At 40.3% G+C, this 25,619-nt stretch overlaps 1 protein-coding gene across 1 annotated transcript in view; it reads left to right on the forward strand.

Moving 5' to 3' along the window:
- LOC126203510 (midasin-like) overlaps positions 1-25,619 on the forward strand; it is a 311,918-nt gene that overhangs the window by 210,541 nt on the left and 75,758 nt on the right. Inside the window, exons 33-34 of the mRNA XM_049937836.1 lie at positions 2,523-2,816; positions 22,786-22,914. Of these exons, the coding sequence (XP_049793793.1) occupies positions 2,523-2,816; positions 22,786-22,914 (423 nt within the window). The remainder of the gene's footprint in view (positions 1-2,522; positions 2,817-22,785; positions 22,915-25,619) is intronic.

Raw genomic sequence — 25,619 nt, forward strand, 5'->3', positions numbered from 1 at the left:
TACACACTTTTATGACATGCTGCATTAATAATAACACCAACAGAACACTGACACTCCATTTTTCAACTGCACACTTCAAGAACTTCTAGCTAAATAGGTGTGAGAAGACAATTGTTGGTGTAAGGGGGAAGGCAACAATCCGACTTCTATAGGCTTGGAGATGCAATTGTTAGCATGCTCAAACAATTACCACAGCATTATTTCGACAAATAATTATTAGCTAGTGTAATGTGGTGTGTTACATTATGCAATTGGTGTACTTTATTTGATTAGCCTACCAGATATTGCAGATATTAAAAAACGTATTTTTGACTCGTGTTTGTAATCTTTTTTCCATAACTTCCAATTAGTCTCAAAGTTGAAATTTGTACTGAAGTTTGATGTCATAAAGGTCTTTTAACTGTGAAATTTTCAGATCTTTATCTGGTTCCTCATCAAAGATACTGCAGGTCACAAAATGGAAAAATTAAAAGAAATCCATTTTTTAAAATAGTGTGTTTTTAAGTGTAAGCTGCTCACCATTGATACTCCATAAGAAGTAACTATATTATACAGTGTGATAGCAGAAAAAATATTAAAGTTGAGAAATTAATCTTTCTTTGGAAAACTACTGTTCAAAAATTTAGTTTTTTTTATTTTGTGGGCGATAACTTTGAACTATTAAAATATGTTAAAGAATACATTCAGCTAAGTTATAATGATGTTAATTTGTAGCCCAGCGTGTGTTGAACTAAATGCATTTTATCTGAAAGGCTTAGGACATTCCACTACTGAATAATTGTAAAAAATGTAGATGCTTGCAAATACGAAAAAACTCATGTGGCCAGGAACAAATATGGCCACCATTTCAAACTAATAAACAATAATTTTTTAAAAAAATATTTTTGTGACTACTAAACATTTGGGAATTCACCCTGCAAATATAAAATTTTTCTGAGATGGTCAAGCAACCAGTGCTGGACCTCTTGGTATGGATTGACCCTTGTGTGGTCAGCTTGAGTGTTTTGCAATTCAGACTATTTGAAAACCACAATACTGTAAATTATGTTCACTTCTTATGTCTCATATTCATGTGTCTTGCACGAACTGTGTAGCGTGCTGATTATACTTGATTCCTTTCGACTTTCAGTGAGGAATATCCTCCTCTATTAACATTATGCTGTATATATCTGTGTAAAATTGATACTTTTTAAAATCAATGAGTATTAAAAAGGAAACTGGAGCAAGTTGTTTTCATTAGTTATAATTGATTGTACATGAATTATAGAAGATCCTTGTCTATTAAATTAAACTTTTTTGGGAGGATAATATTTCAGATGTGTAAATGTGTGATTACAGACAAATTTAGTTTGGGAAATGCAAATCTGGGAACAGAATCTTTTTGTCAGGGCTATATTTGAGTTCAATTCATTAGACTAAACTTTTTATAAATGAGTCAAAAAGGAATGTTAAGTGTTTTTTGCTTCATTTCCCAATTAAATGTTATCCCTCTCAGTTCTTTACATCAGTTTGATTGCAGAGAGTTATGATATATTATAGAGTATGCAAAATTCAGTTCAAGATATAGAAAAGAAATTGAAAATACCTGCAAATTCGTAGTAATTGTAGTATTATTGGGAATGTAATAAGGCTGTCCGAAGTGTGCACATTTTCAGTGTGTGTGATAGCTAATGCGCTCAAATGAGGTAATTGGAGATGGAAAGTGGATGAAAAAAAATGCAGTGTGTGTGTGTGTGTGTGTATGTGTGTATGTGTTCGTTCGCTCATGAAAATACATTACTTCCAGCGCTTCACATGAAAACGTAGCCAAATGAAACAAATTGCTAAGTTCATGAACCCAACTACCAGAAAATACTTCTACTATAGAAAGTGAGTATGAAGGGAAGTGGATATCTTGTATGTTGGCAGAAAATTGTTGTAGTGATTCACGAGGAAGACTTTTAGTCCAAGAGATGATGTTAACGGTTTACTTGGAAGTGACTCATTTTTGTTAAATTTTTCATAAATATTTGTTTAGAATAAGTGCTACAAACCAAATACTATAGGAACTCAGAGTCATATCTTAGTTTCTTTGATTACTTGTAGTTTCTTTGATTACTTGTAGTTTCTTTGATTACTTGTAGTTTCTTTGATTACTTGTAGTTTCTTTGATTACTTGTAGTTTCTTTGATTACTTGTAGTTTCTTTGATTACTTGTAAACCATCCTTGATTTGGTGGGGGAGGGCTACATGTTTGAATTCAGTGCTGAAAGCTTAACCAGGATCACAAAGTATTTCTCCAGAAAAAAGGGATTTTATTTTAGATCAGTGTTACTGATGACTAGGTTCTTCATTTGGTACTCATCTTTGGTATTGTTATCTTGTCATTGAAAGTTGTAAAATATCTTGATTCAACATCAAGCAGAGGATACACAGAAGTGCACACATTTCTGTAAAATTCTGTAATTACCACATTGTGAGGCTTAAATCCCATTGAATATTCTGTATGGCATCTTAATATTCTTGTTTGTCTGTTGAGTCAGGTCTTTAGGGTGGCTGCAGAGGAAGGTTTCATAGTGCCAACATGCGAGTCTTCAGTGACAGTCACGACAGACATGCTTCATGTCGGTGAAACGACAACAGAAAGGCTGGGGCGACAGATGAAGTTGGGGAGAATGCGTGGTTTGCTTGAACCACATCCCAAACGCCGCATGCATTTACAACTGGCGGCATCGACGTCTGGTCCTTTCTCTAGGGACCCAGTGGTTCTGAGGAGCTTGCAGCCAGCTCTGCATTCACTTCTCCGGTGCCTTAGTATGAAATGGATGCCTATATTAGTAAGTTGATGAAAAACTTTGAACTGGTTTGGTAAGAATTTCATGTATTGTACTCCAAAATTGCTAGTTTTCTTATGTAATCTGTATGGAGATCAAAACTGAAGAATGACAATATGAATAATGTAAGAAGTGAAGATAACAATTCGCTTAATGGTTGAGTGCCGAGTTGTCAATAGGCATGTAAACTAGAATGAGAACATTGGTAGCTCTTGGATGGAACCTTCTTCAGAGCTATTGAGCACATATCGTACACAGAGTACAGCTGTATTGCTCCATTGTCCCAGCTGACTGCATTGTGCCACAGCTCCATTGGGGTGTGAGGGTTTGTGTCAGGTGGAATGTGCAAGAGGAGAAAGGAGGAGGAGAGATGGATGGGAAAGGGTCGCTGACGTTCTGGGAAGGACGGGCAGGCAGAGCCGGTGCACAGAACAGGAACTCGGAGCGGCACTGGCGAAGTTGTACTGGCCACAGGCTGTGCGCGGTACACAGTAGCAGTAAGAAGGATAGGGAGGGAGGTCAGGATCACGGGTCAGGGGTAGAGGTGGGGGAAGAGATTGCTTGGATTAAGCCTGGGAGGGTATGTTTCAGGGATAACACACATCTAAATAATTCAGAGAATCTATTGTCAGGGGTAGGATTGAGAGGGCACAAGCTGTGAAGCAGCCATTAAAACTGAGCATTTTGCACTCGGCAGCATGTTCTGTCAGTGGGTGGTCAACTCTGTCCTCAGTCACAGTTTGGCTCTGGCCATACATTCCAGTGGGCGGTTAGTTGGTGGGAATGCCAACATAAAATTCTGTGTAGAAATCACAGCAGGGCTGGTGTATGACATGATGTCTTTCACAGGTGAGCTTGACTCCGACGTAAGCCTCTGGCAAAATGCTTCCAATCTGATAGCAGGCACATCATGACTACTTAAACAGGTGGATTAATAGAATTCTCATTGTTACAGTTATTAGTCTTACAGTTATGGGGGGCGGGGGGGGGGGGGGGGTAGAACAGCCAAACATTTATTGACGACCAGTATCATATGTCAAAGCTTACATTTTCTTGTAGCTATACTGTATGTATATTAATTTAAACCATAAAGTTTTCTTATTTGTGTGCTCACACTGTTTAACAATGATGTTATTGGCTGACTATACATCATATGTAATATGCTCTGAATATCTGCTGTCATTGGCTGGCGAGATCACATTATGTGAGCAATGAGTGGATGACAAAAGCGTGTCACAGTCTCGAGTTGAGTGTTTCAGAAGATACCACACTGTATGTGGTAGAATTTGTGTTTATACTTTCATAATACGTAAATTCTTGTTGTAGTCTTCAGTTCGAAGACTGGTTTGATGCAGCTGTCCATGCTACTCTATCCTGTGCAAGACTCTTTATCTCCAAATAACTGCTCCAACTTACATCCTTCGGAATCTGCTTATTGTATTCCTCTCTTGGTCTCCCTCTACGACCCCCCCCTCTCCCTCTCCCTCTCCCCCTCCCCCACCCCTCCCCCTCCCCTCCCCCTCCCTCCCCCTCCCTCCCCCTCCCTCCCTCCCTCCCTCCCCCCTCCCCCTCCCCCCCCCTCTCTCTCTGTCACACACACACACACACACACACACACACACACACACACATTCACATTTCCTTCTAATACTGAATTGGTGATCCTGTGATGTCTCAGAATGTGTCTATTTATTTATTTATTCATTTCGTATTGCTGTGATCCATGTTGTGACAATATCACAAGATATGAAACTTGTCAGAAATCTTTGATAGCACATAAAAACAAAAGAAAATGATTTCATTTTACAGTAAACAGTTACTTTGGTTCTACAACAGAAAATCAATTTACAAAATAATAAGTGTTACATAAAATAAATATTTCAAAATATGTGTTTACAATAAAGAATAGTCAGGATTACAAATGTAGATTTGGGCATATGTTTGCATTGAACAATACAAGAAATGCTAAATACTGTAGTTCAGGAACTCTTCTATCGTATAAAATTATCCTTGTAATAGGAACTGCCTTAAACTTTTTTGAAACAAGACCTCGTCTTCTACCAAACACTGAATTCTTAAAGGGAGGGCATTAAAAATCTTACAGCCAATGAAATGGACTCCTTTCTGTACCATACTTAGATTTGCCTGTTCATAGTGGATATTGTGTTTTCTTCTTGTCTCATGACTGTGATACTCACTATCCAGCTTAAAACTGGATTTTTCTTTCCTTATGAAGCACATCGAAGAGTATATATATTGCACAGTGGATGTAAGGATTCAAAGTTTCTTAAAAAGATTTCTGCATGTGGCTCTAGGGTGGACTCCACACATGATCCTTATGGCTCTTTTTTGTGCACACAGTACTTTTTTAGCCAGTGACTGATTTCCCCAAAGTATAATTCCATATGCCATAATGGCATGAAAATAACCATAATAGGCTGACTTCATGGTTTCCATACTTCTATAAGAAGAAACAATATGTAATGTGTAAGTTGCTGAACTCAATCTTCTTCATAGATCCAGGATGTGGTTTGGCCAGTTCAGTTTGCTGTCGATATGCAAGCCTAGGTATTTTGAGGTATCCACCACAGTTATCACCTGCTCACCTATTTTTACTACTATTTCTTCATCTTTGAATGTTGTGTGGAACTGAACAAAGTTTGTTTCAGTGTAATTTAAAGAAAGGTCATTAATGTTCAATGAGTTCACTGTTTCACGTAAAACCTTATTTGCTGTTTCCTCAAGTTTATCTACTGAATTATCGATAAGTAATGCAGTGTCGTCAGTAAAAATGGTGAATCTAGAATATTCCGCACAGAGAGGCATACCATTTATAAAGATAATAAAAAGTAGGGGGCCCAGAACTGAGCCTTGGGTCACTCCACATGTGATTGTACTCCATTCTGAAAATAATGGGACTCGATTTTGTCTGTCCACTAGTTTTCTGTTTCCTGTTTGACAGGTAGGAGTCAAACAATTTCCCTGATGAACCACTTATACCAAGATGTGCAGCTTTTTGTTAAAGAATCTGGTGACACACAGTCAAACGCTTTTGTTAGGTCACAAAAAATCCCAACCACCTTCAGTTTTTTCTTGATAGATTCCAAGACTTCACCAGCAAATGCAAATATTGCATCTTCTGTTGACAAACCTTTCTGAAACCCCAACTGACTTTGGCTGAGGATATTTTGATCCCCGAGATGCTTAACTATCCTGGCAAACATTAGTTTCTCTAAAACCTTTGAAAACTTGTCAGCAGTGATATTGGCCGATAGTTAGCAGCATCCGTCTTATCTCCCTTCTTGTACAGTGTTTTTACAACTGCATACTTAAGCTTCTCAGGAACTATTCCTTGCTTAAGTGATGCATGAAAAATGTGGGAAAAGTCTTTACTTACATGGCTGCAGCAGTATTTTATAATTTGTTAGAAATATTGTCAATCCCAATAGAGTTTCTACTTTTCAGACATTTAATAACTCTTTCAATTTCTTGAACAGTGACTGTTGTTACCTTCATGTGTTGTACTGAGCTAGGTACTATTGCTTTCAAAAGATTGATGGTTTGGTTCATGGAGGTTTGTAAAACTATTTTTTCTGTTACTGTTTAAAAGTGTTTGTTTAATGTGTCTGCTACTATTTTTGGATTGCCAACAAGATGACTCTCACTTTTTATATGGATGTTTTCACTACCAACTGTATTTTTCCATGTTTCCTTCTTTATAAAATTCTAAATAGTTTTTACTTTATTGCTTTAGTAATCGGTTTCTGCCTTCAAGCACATGTTCTTTGCTGCTTGTATGGTCGTATTCAGAACTTTATTGTAGAGTTTATTGTGCATACTCCTACTGGGATCATTTGATCTCTTAGCTGCTGCATATAGTTCTCTCTTTGTTTTATAAGAAATTTTGATGTCTTTAGCCATCCAAGGCTTGTTTCCGGATTTTAACAGGTTTTCACCACTGACTCTTTTGGAAAGGTTTCTTCAAAAAGACTTCTAACTCCATTGATAAATATATTAAATTTTCAATTAACATCAATTGCAGCATACACAGGAGACCAGTCCACTAGTAGTCCAGTGAAACTGTCAGAAAAAAAGCCTGTACCTTGCAAAAGGTGGGGTAGAAGATTTTATTTTTTTTAACTCGTTCATGTTGTTGGAAAGGTTAGAAAACCAAGTTTTGCCAACAAAATTTCTCTTGGGAAAACTTTCTGCAGTCAAAAAACTTCGAAAATTTCGGAATTTTTCAGTTTTTTCAAAATATCTCAATTTCATTTGCTCCTATTGCTTTGACGTCTATTTTCTTTTTTAAAGAGCACAAAATTCTCTACAAATTTGATTTGTACCATTTTTTTCTACTCTCAATATCTAAGGCACTACAGTGCGTCAAAAAATACCAATTTTTCAAATTTCGAGCAAAGTGGCAAATTACCTAATTTTTGAACACTGTTATTTCAGTTTCTATTTGTGTGGTATAAACATATTACTCATCATGTTATTCATTGGAATTTACCATCTCACTCTGCTGCAGGGCCAGGACAAACAGCATCATATTCAGTAACTACGAACACATTCACGTCGGATTGTGTGAAGTTTATTTGTGTTACAATATGTAATACGATTGCATGCAGGTGATGTACATTTTCTACAGTTGATTGACGTTAATGATCAGTTATAAGAAAAAGTATGTAGGAATTGTTCTTTAGCGGACAAAAGCGTATTTATTCTTTGGCAGTCGGAAGGCAATTATCTCTAGTGATTGTTCACAGCGTGCTGACAGCTATTAGCACACAACAATAAGGGTCCTACAGTTTGGAGTCGCTTCCATTCAGTATATGTTGTGGTGCTGAAAATGAGTATGTCTGACATGAATTTGTGTTTCATTTGCGAAAAAACTGTGGTGAGTGGTGGATGCAATGTGAAAAAGAAAGGACTGAGCATACTTATCGATTATAGTGCTCAACGCAGGGAGTCTGCTCACACCCGTTTTTTGAAAACGCTCAGTGAAGTGATGGTGCATGAAGCATGCTACAAGAAGTACATTAATGAGAGAATGATAGCAGCTAGCCTTCGACATCCTCAGGAACCAACAGGCGTGCTACGTTGGTCGCAGGAAAAAGGTCAGTTCAAGTTCAAAGAGAAATGCTTCTTATGTGCAAAAGGGAATTCTGATGACTTTTTAACCAAGCAGTTAAGACTGCCATATGCCAAATGAAATTTTGATGGAGGGTACCTAATCCACAAAGTGACTTGTACTCGAAATGTTTGCTTCAAGTCAATAGCTCAAAGCTAGGTTTCTTACCTGCAACGTCAATTTGGATCTCAATTTGCTATTGTATTTGATGGGTATCCATGTGAGGGAGACAAATGTAGCACAAAGAGTGCTGAGAGGATTCGTAGATCGAAAAAACATTCTTCGGTTGACGTTGTGGTTGAATCAGAGATGGTGAACCAAGTCCCTCAGGACAAGTTCTTGTACAACGAACGAAACAAGATGCGTTTGATCACACTTCTTAAAAAGGAATTTCTAGAGTGTAGCGTTGAAGTGCACCAGCCACAAGAAGATGCTGACGTTATGATTGTAACATCTGTCATTTCAAGAACCAAAGATTTTGGAAGTGTTGTCATTGTAGGAGAAGATGTGGACCTGCTTGTGCTCATGACCGGTTTGGGGCAAGGCATTGAAAACTTATTTTTCTTAAAGCCAGGAAGAGGAAATGCAGAAGACAAGTGGTTTTCCACTGCATCTTACAAGTTTGACAGTGAATATATTCTGTTCACTCACACCTTTAGCAGATGTGATACAACATCCACTCTTTTTGGTCAAGGAAAAATTAAGTGCTGCAATATTGTTGTGAAAAATGAACACCTAACCTCAGCGCTTTGCATGTTCAATAAACCACATGCTACCCGTGAAGAAATAATAACAGCAACAAAACAGGTTACAATCGCATTGTATAGTGGAGGTGTCAGCAGTTCCCACACACTAGACCATTTGCGGTACCAGCTATTCGCCAAGTCTGCCACAAAAAGCATACTGAATCTTGCACGGTTGCCACCTACACTAGATGCTGCACAACATCATTCGTTGCGGACTTACCAACAAGTCCAAAGTTGGTTGGGAAACTGGAAACCTCCTGAGAAATGGGGCTGGAATCACAGTGACCACGGTCCAATACCCATTATAATGAGCCAAGATCCAGCACCTGAAGCACTTCTTCACATTGTTTCATGCTCATGCAAGCTGAACTGTGGCGGAGCATGCTCCTGCAGAAAAGCGGGTTTGAAATGTTCTTCAATTTGCAAGAAATGTATTGGGGTCAACTGTGAAAACGTGCAAAAATTTTTATATGAAGACAGTGAAGAAGATGTAATGGAGGTTGTTGAGGAAACCGCTGACGAAATCAACGAACTTGCTGAGGCTGACTCGCTGTTTAAAGATGAGGTCAATCTGGCATCAACTCTAGGTTCAGACCCTGAATCCGTAACTCAAGGTATTTCTGGTGACACTGAGTAACCTGGCCCATCAAAACGTTGGAAGTGATGCTCATATCTGTCTCAAGTGCGCTAATGTGCGATATTACAAGTATTACACACCCAGAACTGCCAACATTTTTTAGTAACTGACAATGCATTTTAATTGTAATAAAGCTACTTATTTTTAATGTCAACTGTGTGGCTTTTATACACAAGAATAATTACCTACCTAATTAGGTTGCCTATTGCAGCTAATAATAGTTGTTTCCTGAGACAATTTATTTTGTGTGTGTGTGTGTGTGTGTGTGTGTGTGTGTGTGTCCGTGTCCGTCTGTGTCTGTTAATGATGTATTTTTATATTTATAGTTTTACAAATACCAGGGCTGAGGTGGCCCGTAGTGAACTTCAGGTAGTGATGTAAGAATCACAATAGTTGGGTGCCCAGCAATCCTCATGTTGCATACAGAGAAATTGAATACTTGAAAGTGATGTCGTAAATTCCAACATATAACATGATGTATAATGTATTTATACTACACAAACAGAAACTGAAAAAATAGTGTTCAAAAATAAGGTATCTTGCCACTATGCTCAAAATTTGAAAAATTGGTATTTTTTGAGGCGCTGTAGCCTCTTAGATATTTGGAGTAGAAAAAAATGGCAAGAATCAAATTTGTAGAGAATTTTGTGCTCTTTAAAAAAGAAAATAGACGTTAAAGCGATAGGAGCAAATGAAACTGAGATATTTTGAAAAAACGGAAAAAGGCTGAAATTTTCCAAGGTTTTTGACTGCAGAAAGTTTTCCCAAGCAAAATTTTGTTGGCAAAACTCGGTTTTCTAATATTTCCAACCATATGAACGAGTTGAAAAAATAAACTCTTCTACCCCACCTTTTGCAAGGTATTTCTGCAATTTGACTGGACTATAGCTGTAATTGCTGATTAAAGTTTTCAGTGGTGTGTTCATTTATAATCCTAAATTTTTTCCAGATGAAATTTTCTTTCCTTTGTACATTTATTTGGTTTAGAGTGAGGAATTGCCCTTCATGAGCAGAGAGGCCATTTATAATACTTTTCACAGTTAAATTATTGTAAATATCCTTATCTGCATATACATTATCTATTAAAGTGCTAGAACTGGCTATCACTCTAGTTGGAGTGTCTATCACTGGTACTAAGTTGTAACGGTACATCAAGTGTTCAAAATCAGTTTTGTTTCTATTTTCTGTTAAAAACTCCACATTGAAGTCACCCATAACAGTGGTTGATTTAGTTTTCCTATATAGGTGGGACAGAAGTGATTCTGTTTGTCTCAGAAATACATTCAGATTTCCAGCAGGTGCCCTGTAAACATCCAGTACAGTAAGCGTTGCACTGTCTGCTGTTAACTCGATGCCACACACCTCAAATGCTGTTCATCACAGTATTTGCTTAAATCTAGAGATTAATACACTACATTGTTTTTTACAAATATTGCAACTCCACCTTTTCTCATAATAGATATACAGTAATGTGCAGCTAAACTAAAGTTCTCAATTTGTAGGATGTGGATATCACTCATAACATGATGTTCTGAGAAACACAGTATACCGGGCTCGCTTTCACACTTGTCATTTTAATGTATTTGCAACTGGTCTATTTCATTCTTGAGATTACATATATTTTGGTGGAATAAAGACAAAGTTTAGATTTTTGCTCACCCCTGCATTTGCATGATGTTTGCTAGGAGTGGTTTTTTCCAGTACACTAATGGTAGTATTGCTTGAGATGTGGAAGACTCATATTGAACACACAAGAGAGATGTTTCGTGCAACTTGGAATCCTTTTTTCTCATGTTACTCACCATAAAAAACACTGGGTTTGCTTTCTGTTGCGTGTAGGACAGGCAACAGTTTCTGCTGCATGTGTTGATGTTTCAGCTGTTGGTCCTGACACTGATGATTCTGCTCCTTTTTCATGATGCTGCTGAGACTGGTCCCACACTGGTACACAGAACTTTGCTGTTCGCTCTCTCTCTGTTCGCAATGATTTCATTTATTGTTTTACATACAAAGTTTTTTCCTTCGTAATTTAGTTGCATTCCGTGTTTGGTATGCTGGCATCTGTCCAATTTCCCTATATTGAGGGTGCTACATCTTCCAAACAAAGAACACATTTGTTTTATTTTAATATTAGTTTTTCAAATTTCTTTGTTGAGACACGAGTGATACATTAGATCATATCTGTGTGGTAAAGTTGCAACTATTGTATTTCGCTGTTTATTGCATTCCAGGAACTTTGGTAGTTCCATTAGGCAGTAATTTGCTTTATTTTTTGCGATATCATTTACACCCGCTGTAAACACCACATAGTCATTTTTCCTCGACTTTTTATTGTGTAAGTCGACACCAATAATGTTTTTCGTTGTTGCTCCTGGCTTCACAATACCTGTTGCATCATATTTTTTGTTTTCTTTGAAAAGTCTCGTCATGTTTTTGCCGTGACTGTCCGTCAAAAATAATACACTACTTTCATCTTTGCGCTCTTGTATGTTTTTGTTGTTTTTTGTCTTCCTCATTCGTCCCATTACTACGTGCAAAAGATGGCATGCTAAAGTTCGTGTTTCCATACCGATATTAGGCGTAAATCCACCTCTTCACTCACGGAAAGAACATGAAATTTGTTTTTAACCACCAACTGTTTGGTGTTTTCACTCCCTGGTGATGTTTTCGTATTTACATCTCTGTTTTTGTATGGTATTTTCGTCCACTCATTGGAGTCTTTTTGTGGAAGAGAACTGGACTTTTGTTTGACTAATGATCCATTCTTCTGGCCAAGTTGTGCATGCCATCTCCAATTCTATTCAGTACCTTCTCATTAGTCACGTGATCTACCCATCAGATTTTCAGCACTCTGCTGTAGCACCACATTTCAAAAGCTTCTATTCTATTATTGTCAAAACTATTTATTGTCCATGTTTCACTTCCATACATGGCCACACTCCATGCAAATACTTTCAGAAACGAGTTCCTCACACTTAAATATATACCTGATGTTAACAGATTTCTCTTCTTCAGAAACACTTTCCTTGCCTTCGCCACTCTACATTTTATATCCTCTCTGTTTCAACCATTATCAGTTACTTTGCTACTCAAATAGCAAAACTCACCTACTACTATAAGTGTCTCATTTCCTAATCTAATTCCACCTGCTTCACTTGATTTAATCTGACTACATTCCATTATCCTCGTTTTGCTTTTGTTGATGTTCATCTAATATCTTCCTGTCTATTCCGTTCAACTGCTCTTCCAAGTATTTTGCTGTCTCTGACAGAATTACAATGTCATCAGCAAACCTCAAGGTTCGTTCAACTGCTCTTCCAAGTCTTTTGCTGTCTCTGACAGAATTGCAATGTCATCAGCAAACCTCAAGGTTTCTATTTCTTCTTCCTGGATTTTAATTCCTACTCCATTTTTTCTTTTGTTTCCTTTACTGCTTGTTCAATGTACAGACTGAATAACATGATGGATAGGCTACATCCCTGTATCACTTACTTGTCAAACACTGCTTCCCTTTCATATCTCTCAACTCTTATAACTTTCCTTTGGTTCCTATACAAGTTGTAAATAGCCTTTTGCTCCCTGTATTTTACCCCTGTCACCTTCAGGATTTCAAAAAGAGTATTCCAGTCAGCATTGTCAAAAGCTTTGTTTAAGTCTATAAATCTATAAATGTAGGTTTACCCTTCCATAACCTATTTTCCCCCCCATGAACCATGGACCTTGCCGTTGGTGGGGAGGCTTGCGTGCCTCAGCGATACAGATAGCCGTACCGTAGGTACAACCACAACGGAGGGGTATCTGTTGAGAGGCCAGACAAACGTATGGTTCCTGAAGAGGGGCAGCAGCCTTTTCAGTAGTTGCAAGGGCAACAGTCTGGATGATTGACTGATCTGGCCTTGTAACAATAACCAAAACGGCCTTGCTGTGCTGGTACTGCGAACGGCTGAAAGCAAGGGGAAACTACGGCCGTAATTTTTCCCGAGGGCATGCAGCTTTACTGTATGATTAAATGATGATGGCGTCCTCTTGGGTAAAATATTCCGGAGGTAAAATAGTCCCCCATTCGGATCTCCGGGCGGGGACTACTCAAGAGGATGTCGTTATCAGGAGAAAGAAAACTGGCGTTCTACGGATCGGAGCGTGGAATGTCAGGTCCCTTAATCGGGCAGGTAGGTTAGAAAATTTGAAAAGGGAAATGGATACGTTAAAGTTAGATATAGTGGGAATTAGTGAAGTTCGGTGGAAGGAGGAACAAGACTTCTGGTCAGGTGACTACAGGGTTATAAACACAAAGTCAAATAGGGGTAATGCAGGGGTAGGTTTAATAATGAATAGGAAAATAGGAACGCGGGTAAGCTACTACAAACAGCTTAGTGAACGCATTATTGTGGCCAAGATAGATACGAAGCCCACACCTACTACAGTAGTACAAGTTTATATGCCAACTAGCTCTGCAGATGACGAAGAAATTGATGAAATGTATGATGAAATAAAAGAAATTATTCAGATAGTGAAGGGAGACGAAAATTTAATAGTGATGGGTGACTGGAATTCGAGTGTAGGGAAAGGGAGAGAAGGAAACGTAGTAGGTGAATATGGATTGGGGCTAAGAAATGAAAGAGGAAGCCGCCTGGTAGAATTTTGCACAGAGCACAACTTAATCATAGCTAATACTTGGTTTAAGAATCATGATAGAAGGTTGTATACATGGAAGAACCCTGGAGATACTAAAAGGTATCAGATAGATTATATAATGGTAAGACAGAGATTTAGGAACCAGGTTTTAAATTGTAAGACATTTCCAGGGGCAGATGTGGACTCTGACCACAATCTATTGGTTATGACCTGTAGATTAAAACTGAAGAAACTGCAAAAAGGTGGGAATTTAAGGAGATGGGACCTGGATAAACTGAAAGAACCAGAGGTTGTACAGAGTTTCAGGGAGAGCATAAGGGAACAATTGACGGGAATGGGGGAAAGAAATACAGTAGAAGAAGAATGGGTAGCTTTGAGGGATGAAGTAGTGAAGGCAGCAGAGGATCAAGTAGGTAAAAAGACGAGGGCTAGTAGAAATCCTTGGGTAACAGAAGAAATATTGAATTTAATTGATGAAAGGAGAAAATATAAAAATGCAGTAAATGAAGCAGGCAAAAAGGAATACAAACGTCTCAAAAATGAGATCGACAGGAAGTGCAAAATGGCTAAGCAGGGATGGCTAGAGGACAAATGTAAGGATGTAGAGGCTTATCTCACTAGGGGTAAGATAGATACTGCCTACAGGAAAATTAAAGAGACCTTTGGAGATAAGAGAACCACTTGTATGAACATCAAGAGCTCAGATGGAAACCCAGTTCTAAGCAAAGAAGGGAAAGCAGAAAGGTGGAAGGAGTATATAGAGGGTCTATACAAGGGCGATGTACTTGAGGACAATATTATGGAAATGGAACAGGATGTAGATGAAGATGAAATGGGAGATACGATACTGCGTGAAGAATTTGACAGAGCACTGAAAGACCTGAGTCGAAACAAGGCCCCCGGAGTAGACAACATTCCATTGGAACTACTGACGGCTTTGGGAGAGCCAGCCCTGACGAAACTCTACCATCTGGTAAGCAAGATGTATGAGACAGGCGAAATACCCTCAGACTTCAAGAAGAATATAATAATTCCAATTCCAAAGAAAGCAGGTGTTGACAGATGTGAGAATTACCGGACAATCAGTTTAATAAGCCACAGCTGCAAAATACTAACACGAATTCTTTACAGACGAATGGAAAAACTAGTAGAAGCCGACCTCGGGGAAGATCAGTTTGGATTCCGTAGAAATACTGGAACACGTGAGGCAATACTGACCTTACGACTTATCTTAGAAGAAAGATTAAGGAAAGGCAAACCTACGTTTCTAGCATTTGTAGACTTAGAGAAAGCTTTTGACAATGTTGACTGGAATACTCTCTTTCAAATTCTAAAGGTGGCAGGGGTAAAATACAGGGAGCAAAAGGCTATTTACAATTTGTACAGAAACCAGATGGCAGTTATAAGAGTCGAGGGGCATGAAAGGGAAGCAGTGGTTGGGAAGGGAGTAAGACAGGGTTGTAGCCTCTCCCCGATGTTATTCAATCTGTATATTGAGCAAGCAGTAAAGGAAACAAAAGAAAAATTCGGAGTAGGTATTAAAATCCATGGAGAAGAAATAAAAACTTTGAGGTTCGCCGATGACATTGTAATTCTGTCAGAGACAGCAAAGGACTTGGAAGAGCAGTTGAACGGAATGGACAGTGTCTTGAAAGGAGGGTATAAGATGAACATCAACAAAAGCAAAACGAGGATAATGGAATGTAGTCGAATTAAGTCGGGTGATGTTGAAGGTATTAGATTAGGAAATGAGACACTTAAAGTAGTAAAGGAGTTTTGCTATTTGGGGAGCAAAATAACTGATGATGGTCGAAGTAGAGAGGATATAAAATGTAGACTGGCAATGGCAAGGAAAGCGTTTCTGAAGAAGAGAAATTTGTTAACATCGAGTATAGATTTAAGTGTCAGGAAGTCTTTTCTGAAAGTATTTGTATGGAGTGTAGCCATGTATGGAAGTGAAACATGGACGATAAATAGTTTGGACAAGAAGAGAATAGAAGCTTTCGAAATGTGGTGCTACAGAAGAATGCTGAAGATTAGATGGGTAGATCACATAACTAATGAGGAGGTACTGAATAGGATTGGGGAGAAGAGGAGTTTGTGGCACAACTTGACCAGAAGAAGGGATCGGTTGGTAGGACATGTTCTGAGGCATCAAGGGATCACCAATTTAGTACTGGAGGGCAGCGTGGAGGGTAAAAATCGTAGGGGGAGACCAAGAGATGCATACACTAAGCAGATTCAGAAGGATGTAGGTTGCAGTAGGTACTGGTAGATGAAGAAGTTTGCACAGGATAGAGTAGCATGGAGAGCTGCATCAAACCAGTCTCAGGACTGAAGACCACAACAACAACAACAACAACCTATTTTCTAAGATAAGTCATAGGATCAGTATTGCCTCGCGTGTTCCTGCATTTCTCTGGAGTCCAACTGATTTTCCCAGAGGTTTGCTTCTACCAGTTTTTCCATTCATCTGTAATGAATTCGTGTTAGTATTTTGCAACCATGACTGATTAAACTGGTAGTTTAGTAATTTTCATACCTGTCAGCAATTGCTTTTTTTGGAATTGGAATGACCACATTCTTCTTGAAGCCTGAGGGTATTTCACCTATCTCATACACCTTGCACGCCAGGTGGAAGAGTTTTGTCGTGGGTGGCTCTACCGAAGCTATCAATAGTTCTGACAGACTGTTGTTTACTCCCGGGGATTTGTTTCGCCATGTTTCAGAGCATTGTCAAATTCTTCTCGCAGTATCACATGTCCCATCTTCATCTGCACCCACTTCCCTTTCCATATTATTGTTTTCAAGTTCATCTCCCTTGCATAGATGCTCCATATACTCCTTCCACTTTTCAGCTTTACCTTCTTTGCTTAGGATTGGTTTACCATCTGAGCTCGTGATATTCATACAGCTGCTTCTCTTTCCCCCAAAGGCCTCTTAAATTTTCCTGTAGGCAGTATCTATATTTCCCCTAGTGAAATATCCATCTAAATACTTACATTTGTCATCTAGCTATTCCTGCTTAGCCATTTTGCACTTGTTGTCAATCTAGGTTTTTAGATGTTTGTATTCCCTATCCCTTGCTTCATTTGCTGCATTTTTAAATTTTCTACTTTCATCAGTTAAATTCAATGTCTCTTGTGACTTACCAAACGAAAGCGCTGGCACATCGATAGACACACAAACAAACACAAACATACACACAAAATTCAAGCTTTCGCAACAAACTGTTGCCTCATCAGGAAAGAGGGAAGGAGAGGGAAAGACGAAAGGATGTGGGTTTTAGGGTGAGGAGTCATTCCAATCCCGGGAGCGGAAAGACTTACCTTAGGGGGAAAAAAGGACGGGTATACTCGCGCGCGCGCGCGCACACACACACACACACACACACACACACACACACACACACACACATATATATACAGACACAAGCAGACATCAAAACCCACATCCTTTCGTCTTTCCCTCTCCTTCCCTCTTTCCTGATGAGGCAACAGTTTGTTGCGAAAGCTTGAATTTTGTGTGTATGTTTGTGTTTGTTTGTGTGTCTATCGACGTGCCAGCGCTTTCGTTTGATAAGTCACATCATCTTTGAAACTTCCTGGCAGATTAAAACTATGTGCCCGACCGAGACTCGAACTCGGGACCTTTGCCTTTTGCGGGCAAGTGCTCTACCATCTGAGCTACCAAAGCACGACTCACGCCTGGTCTCACAGCTTTACTTCTGCCAGTGTCTCGTCTCCTACCTTCCAAACTTTACAGAAGCGCAGGAGAGCTTCTGTAAAGTTTGGAAGGTAGGAGACGAGACACTGGCAGAAGTAAAGCTGTGAGACCGGGCGTGAGTCGTGCTTTGGTAGCTCAGATGGTAGAGCACTTGCCCGCGAAAGGCAAAGGTCCCGAGTTCGAGTCTCGGTCGGGCACACAGTTTTAATCTGCCAGGAAGTTTCATATCAGTGCACACTCCGCTGCAGAGTGAAAATCTCATTCTGGACACATCATCTTTGTTTTTAGATATATTTTTTCCCACGTGGAATGTTTCCTTCTATTATATTCAATGTCTCTTGTGTTATCTAATGATTCCTACTAGGCCTAGTCTTTTTGCCTCCTTGATCTTCTGGCTTTACTATTTCATCTTTCAAAGCTACCCATTCTTCTTCTGCTGTTGTATTGCTTGCTCCTGGTCATGTCAGTCGTTCCCTAATGCTCCCCCTGAATCTACAACCTCTAGTTCTTTCAGTCTTTCCAGGTCCCATCTCCTTAAATTCCTACCTTTTCACAGTTTCTTCAGTTTCAATCTACAGTTCATAATCAGTAAATTGTAGTCAGATTCCACATCTGCCCCTGGAAATGTCTTATAATGTAAAATCTGGTTCCTACGTCTCTGTCTAACCATTATACAATCAATCTGAAACCTTCTTGTGTGTCCAGGTCTATTCCACATATACAGCCTTCTTTTATGATTCTTAAATTCTCTTCTCTTTCCTACTATTTAATTCCAGTCCCCCATCACAATATGGAAATACACAGTGTAAATAAATGTTGCCATACATAAAGATCTTTCCTAAACACATTGTTTTTTTTGTTGAGTTTCATTTCTTAAAATTCCAGTGAATAAAACCTTCACCATTCAAATGAGTGATAAGTTGTACAACTCCGAGGGAAAGTATATTGCCACTTAAGGTGGAAAAATGTACTTTCACTTGGGAAATGATGTATTTCCACCAGGGAAAAAGCGTATTTTCATCTGAGAAAAATTGTACTTTTATCTGGGAAATCTAGGAAAAACTTTTTTTACGTTTACACCCTGCATTTCTTCCAAACTCACAAATTTATTATGGATGCAACTATTTTTATGAATTAGGTCACATATGCACATTAACGAAAATACAGTTTTCAAATACTGCACAGCTCTATCGGAAAATAATCGTTATTATAGTTCATCCCAGTACTACTCAGTAATGCCACCCCTTTCTATTATACTGAGACATATGGCCTCACAACCTCCCATAGACAACAACACTGCACTGAGTCAGTCACTCCATTATATGTTTAAGAGAATTAAGACGTATTTGCCCCCCCAGGGTGTCCACAACTCTGTTGTGGATACGTGCGTGGCAAGTACGGGACCCTGAGCTGGTGTGGCTCTCTTTCCTTTCCGGGCTGCATACCTTCCCTTTCCACATTCCTCCCTGTCCCTGATCTCTCCCCCTGCCCCTTCCCTTCCCTTCCCCGCCCCGCCCCGCCCCTTCTCCCTCTCTTTGAGAGTATGTTTTGTGCCTACATCCGGAAACAGGTGCTTGTGACTGTAAGGCATGGTTTCTCTTCTTTTTTCTCTATACTGGAAAGTCTGTGTCCTCACTTTGTCCTCTTTTTTTCCCTTGAGTCTTCTCTTTACCTTCTTCTTTGCTGCGGCATTTGAGACCACTTCTCTTCCTTCCTTTTCTTCGTTCTTCCCTTTCTCTTTCTTTCCTCGCTGTGCATGCCTGAAGGCCGACCCACACATTCCCAGGTGTAGCTGGTGATGGGGTAATGCATAATTCCCCGCCCCGGCTAGACAAGTAGGACACATATGTACCTCCTGGTAAAGGCCAGGCCCAGGGATGGATGATTACCCAAGCTGGTACCTTCCAAACGTGCCGACTGGTCGCTCCGTCTCTTTCTCGGGAGGTGTGGACAATCACCTAAGGCAGGAGTGCCCTCAGAGAGGGGCTCCTCACTAGGAAAGAGTGCGCCATCAGAGAAGTCAGTAATCATGGGGGATACTTTCACAATGGTTTCCTCTGCTTCTACAAATTCTGCCCACAAGAGAAAGCTAGGTGAGTCTCAGCCACAGAACATTCTTCCATCAGTGGCAAAGCTCCTAGTTGTTTCTCGATCTGACGAAGGTCAAGACTTCTCCACAGTCAACCCTTTCATTATCCAGAAAGGTGTCAATGCAGTTGCAGGTCGTGTAAAGTCTTGTTCCTGGTTACGAAATGGCACCTTGTTGGTAGAAACAGACGGTGCCCTCCAGGCACATAAATAGCTTCAAACTTTACTGCTACACACACTCCGTGTCCAGGTGGAAGCACACCGTACTTTAAATTCATTGCTCGAGATGGTTTATACAAGATCACGCAATATATTATCCAATGAGGACATTCAAAATTGCCTATCTGACCAGGGCGAAATGGCCATACATCGAGTCATGAAAAGGGTTGACATGGAATTGCTACCGACCTGCACACTCTTCTTGACATTTGACAGAGTTCATTTTCTGTCGAACATTACAGCGAGATATGAGATCATTTCAGTTTGCCCTTACATCCCCAACCCTATGGTTGGCTATTGGTGTCAGCGGTTTAATCCTACCAGCCAGTCATGTTCCAAGTTTTCCCAAGCTGATTGGACTCTTTTCTCCTCTCTAGCAACATTTGATGACCGATAATTTCCTAGCATCGGTGATCAGGTCACTCATGTTATGGAAATTATTCTTACAGCCAGGGATTGTTCCATACCTCTTACCTCCCCTTTGCCCCGACACCCCCTAGTTCCTTGATGGAAAGAGGTGTGTCGTAATGCAATACACAAGTGGAGATGTGCTCTTCATGTTTTCCACCACCATCCTACGTTGGCCAACTGTATCCACTATAAGCAGTTATGTGCGTGATGCCGTCGCATCATCTGCGATAGTAGGAAGGCAAGCTGGTACTTCTTTACCAGATACTTTAACATATTCAATTCCTCATCTGTAGTTTGGAGTTGAATTCGACAGTTATCTGGCACATCTAATTTCTCCCTGATCTCTGGGCTAATTGTCGTGCAGGATACCTTAGTGGACCCAGTTGCAATTTCTAACTCATTGGGTCAACACTTGGCTGGGATTTCGAGCCTTTTAAATTAGCCACCAGCCTTTCTCCTGAAGAAACAAGCAGCGGAAGTGCGACCTCTTGCTTTCTCCTCTGAAAATTGTGAAAGCTATAATACCATTTTTTCTATGTGGGAACTCCAACACACACCCTTCCTCTTGCTCTTCCACCACAGGACTGGTTGGCATCCACATCCAGATGTTTCTGCATTTATCATACTGTAGTCTGCATTACCCCCTTTGCCTGTATAATCGAATTTCGACCGACAGTACCTTTCCCAGAAGATGGCGGGAAGCTACCGTCATTCCTGTTCTGAAACCTGGAAAGGACAAACATCTCCCATCCAGCTACTGCCTCATATCTCTCACGAGTAGTGTACGTAAGGTTTTGGAGTGTATGGTAAATTGACATTTAGGCTGGTGGCAGGAGTCCCGAAACCCCCCAGTGTGGTTTCCAAAAGCATCGTTCCGCAGTTGACCATCTTGTTGCTCTCGCCACTTCTATCATGAATTATTTTCTCTGGGAACGCCAAACGGTAGCTATATTTCTTGAACTGGAGAGGGCATATGATACCTGTTGGAGGACAGGCATCCTCCGCACACTGTTGTATTGGGGCTTTCTAGGTCGGCTACCCTTTTTCATTTGCGAATTTATGACAGCGCGCACATTTAAGGTGCGGGTGAACACTACTCTCACTCCCGTGTGTTCTCCCAAGAAAACGGGGTGCCCCAGGGCTCCCGATGTCTCAGCTCCCTCTTTGTTGACGATTTTACAATCTACTACAGCTCTCAGTGGACTAGCCTTCTTGATTGACGACTTAAAAGATGTATTGATCACCTCCACTCATGGAGCATCAAAACCAGCTTCTGGTTTTCTCCCAGTAAGACTGTCTGTGTAAATTTTTGGTGTCATACAGAGTTTTATCCGCCTTCCCTACTTCTAGGCCCTGTCGATCTTCCACTCACGGACGTTGCCAAATTCTTGGCACGTATGTTTGACAGTAAACTGTGCTGGTCTTCCCATGTTTCACATCTTTTGGCTCGCTGCCTGTGATTCCTCAACACCCTCCGTGTTCTCAGTGGTACTTCCTGGGAAGCGGACCAAGTGGTCCCCCTCCGTCTATATTGTGCCTTAGTGTGCTCGAAATTGGACTATGGAAGCATAGTTTACTCCTCTGCACGGCCGTCTTCTTCAGCGTCTCGATTCTATCCACTGCCATGGATTGTGTTTAGCATCTGGAGCTTTTTACACCAGTCCCACGGAGAGCCTTTACGCTGAGGCTGCTGAACCTCCGCTGTCCAATTAATATATATATATATATATATATATATATATATATATATATATATATATATATATATATATATATATTAATTTTTTTTTTTAATTATGATTTTAGGACGCAAAACTGCTACGGTCATAAGTGCCCATTCTGTGGCTTAGTGAAGGATAAAAAACCAAATTGTACAGCAGCAGCAGCAGCAGCAGCAACGAGAGTGAAACTCAAGGAGGACGGAAACCAAAAACAGGAGGAAATCTTAGAAAACTGCTATTGAAGGGGGGTTGTTTTCCCTGAAAAAGAGCTTCAGATAACCGATGTTTTCTCACTGATACTGATAAACTCAAGGACGCGATCGGCTGAGCCCGTCTCATCTGCTAAAAGGGAAGATATATCAGGCGACAGCTGTAAACGGGCAAGTAGCGGATTAAAACAGGGGCACCGTACACTGTTGAGAGCAGTGGGGACAAAGTGGGGGAGAATCGCCACGTAAAAGATGTTGATGTCTAAAAAGACTCCTGTAGAATAATCCTTTCACTGTTTTCTATTTGCCGCCTGAGTTCTTCAACAAAGTGAGAGATGACATATTACTCCAAATGGTGTCAGCTATGCTGTTATTGCATATCCAGTCTTCAGGCTGGCATGGAGCCTTTGCTATTATTAAGATCTTCTGCTCTTCCTCAATTGTTTCAGGTTGGACCTTCCGGCTGTGGGAAGACTATGCTTGTCAAACTAGCAGCACAACTGGCAGGACGTGAGCTGCGCGTACTTTCATTCAATTCTGCTATGGACACAATGGAAATCTTGGGAGGATTCGAGCAGGTAAGATGGATATTCACTAAAAGTTCACTCGTAGTCCAAAAGTACAACAGTTTGTCATTAGATTGGAAAACGTATATCGTTGTTCTACATCTACATTTATACTCCGCAAGCCACCCAACGGTGTGTGGCGGAGGGCACTTTACGTGCCACTGTCATTACCTCCCTTTCCTGTTCCAGTCGCGTATGGTTCGCGCTCTAATCTCTCTAATTTTACATTCGTGATCTCCTCAGGAGTTATAAGTAGGGGGAAGCAATATATTCGATACCTGATCCAGAAACGCACCCTCTCGAAACCTGGCGAGCAAGCTACACCGCGATGCAGAGCACCTCTCTTGCAGAGTCTGCCACTTGAGTTTGTTAAACATCTCCGTAACACTATCACGGTTACCAAATAACCCTGTGACGAAACGCGCTGCTCTTCTTTGGATCTTCTCTTTCTCCTCCGTCAACCCGATCTGGTACGGATCCCACACTGATGAGCAATACTCAAGTATAGGTCGAACGAGTGTTTTGTAAGCCACCTCCTTTGTTGATGGACTACATTTTCTAAGGACTCTCCCAATGAATCTCAACCTGATACCTGCCTTACCAACAATTAATTTTATATGATCATTCCACTTCAAATCGTTCCGCACACATACTCCCAGATATTTTACAGAAGTAACTGCTACCAGTGTTTGTTCCGCTATCATATAATCGTACAATAAAGGATCCTTCTTTCTATGTATTCGCAATACATTACATTTGTCTATGTTAAGGGTCAGTTGCCACTCCCTGCACTAAGTGCCTATCCGCTGCAGATCTTCCTGCATTTTGCTACAATTTTCTAATGCTGCAACTTCTCTGTAAACTACAGCATCATCCGCAAAAAGCTGCATGGAACTTCCGACACTATCTGCTAGATCATTTATATATATTGTGAAAAGTAATGGTCCCATAACACTCCCCTGTGGCACGCCAGAGGTTACTTTAACGTCTGTAGACGTCTCTCCATTGATAACAACATACTGTTTTCTGTTTGCTAAAAACCCTTCAATCCAGCCACACAGCTGGTCTGATATTCCGTAGGCTCTTACTTTGTTTATCAGGCGACAGTGCGGAACTGTTTCGAACGTCTTCCGGAAGTCAAGAAAAATAGCATCTACCTGGGAGCCTGTATCTAATATTTTCTGGGTCTCATGAACAAATAAAGCGAGTTGGGTCTCACACGATCGCTGTTTCCAGAATCCATGTTGATTCCTACATAGTAGATTCTGGGTTTCCAAGAATGACATGATACTCGAACAAAAAACATGTTCTAAAATTCTACAACAGATCGACGTCAGAGATATAGGTCTATAGTTTTGCGCATCTGCTCGACAACTCTTCTTGAAGACTGGGACTACCTGTGCTCTTTTCCAATCATTTGGAACCGTCCGTTCCTCTAGAGACTTAGACGGGGGGCAAGTTCTTTCGCGTACTCTGTGTAGAATCGAATTGGCATCCCGTCATGTCTGGTGGACTTTCCTCTGTTGAGTGATTCGAGTTGCTTTTCTATTCCTTGGACACTTATTTCGATGTCAGCCATTTTTTCGTTTGTGCGAGGATTTAGAGAAGGAACTGCAGTGCGGTCTTCCTCTGTGAAACAGCTTTGGAAAAATGTGTTTAGTATTTCAGCTTTACGCGTGTCATCCTCTGTTTCAATGCCTTCATCATCCCGGAGTGTCTGGATATGCTGTTTCGAGCCACTTACTGATTTAACGTAAGACCAGAACTTCCTAGGATTTTCTGTCAAGTCGGTACATAGAATTTTACTTTCAAATTCACTGAACGCTTCACGCATAGCCCTCCTTACGCTAACTTTGACATCGTTTAGCTTCTATTTGTCTGAGAGGTTTTGGCTGCGTTTAAACTTGGAGTGAAGCTCTCTCTGCTTTCGCAGTAGTTTCCTAACTTTGTTGTTGTACCACGGTGGGTTTTTCCCGTCCCTCACAGTTTTACTCGGCACGTACCTGTCTAAAACGCATTTTACGATTGCCTTGAACTTTTTCCATAAACACTCAACATTGTCAGTGTCGGAACAGAAATTTTCGTTTTGATCTGTCAGGTAGTCTGAAATCTGCCTTCTATTACTCTTGCTAAGCAGATAAACCTTCCTCCCTTTTTTTATATTCCTATTAACTTCCATATTCAGGGATGCTGCAACGGCCTTATGATCACTGATTCCCTGTTCTGCACTTACAGAGTCGAAAAGTTCGGGTCTGTTTGTTATCAGTAGGTCCAAGATGTTATCTCCACGAGTCGCTTCTCTGTTTAATTGCTTGAGGTAATTTTCGGATAGTGCACTCAGTATAATGTCACTTGATGCTCTGTCCCTACTACCCGTCCTAAACATCTGAGTGTCCCAGTCTATATCTGGTAAATTAAAATCTCCACCTAAGACTATAACATGCTGAGAAAATTGATGTGAAATGTATTCCAAATTTTCTCTCAGTTGTTCTGCCACTAATGCTGCTGAGTCGGGAGGTCGGTAAAAGGAGCCAATTATTAACCTAGCTCGGTTGTTGCGTGTAACCTCCACCCATAATAATTCACAGGAACTATCCACTTCTATTTCTCTACAGGATAAACTACTACTAACAGCGACGAACACTCCACCACCAGTTGCACGCAATCTATCCTTTCTAAACACCGTCTGTACCTTTGTAAAAATTTTGGCAGAATTT

The sequence above is a fragment of the Schistocerca nitens genome, chromosome 9 (genome assembly GCF_023898315.1).
Source record: "Schistocerca nitens isolate TAMUIC-IGC-003100 chromosome 9, iqSchNite1.1, whole genome shotgun sequence".
NCBI lineage: Eukaryota > Metazoa > Arthropoda > Insecta > Orthoptera > Acrididae > Schistocerca > Schistocerca nitens.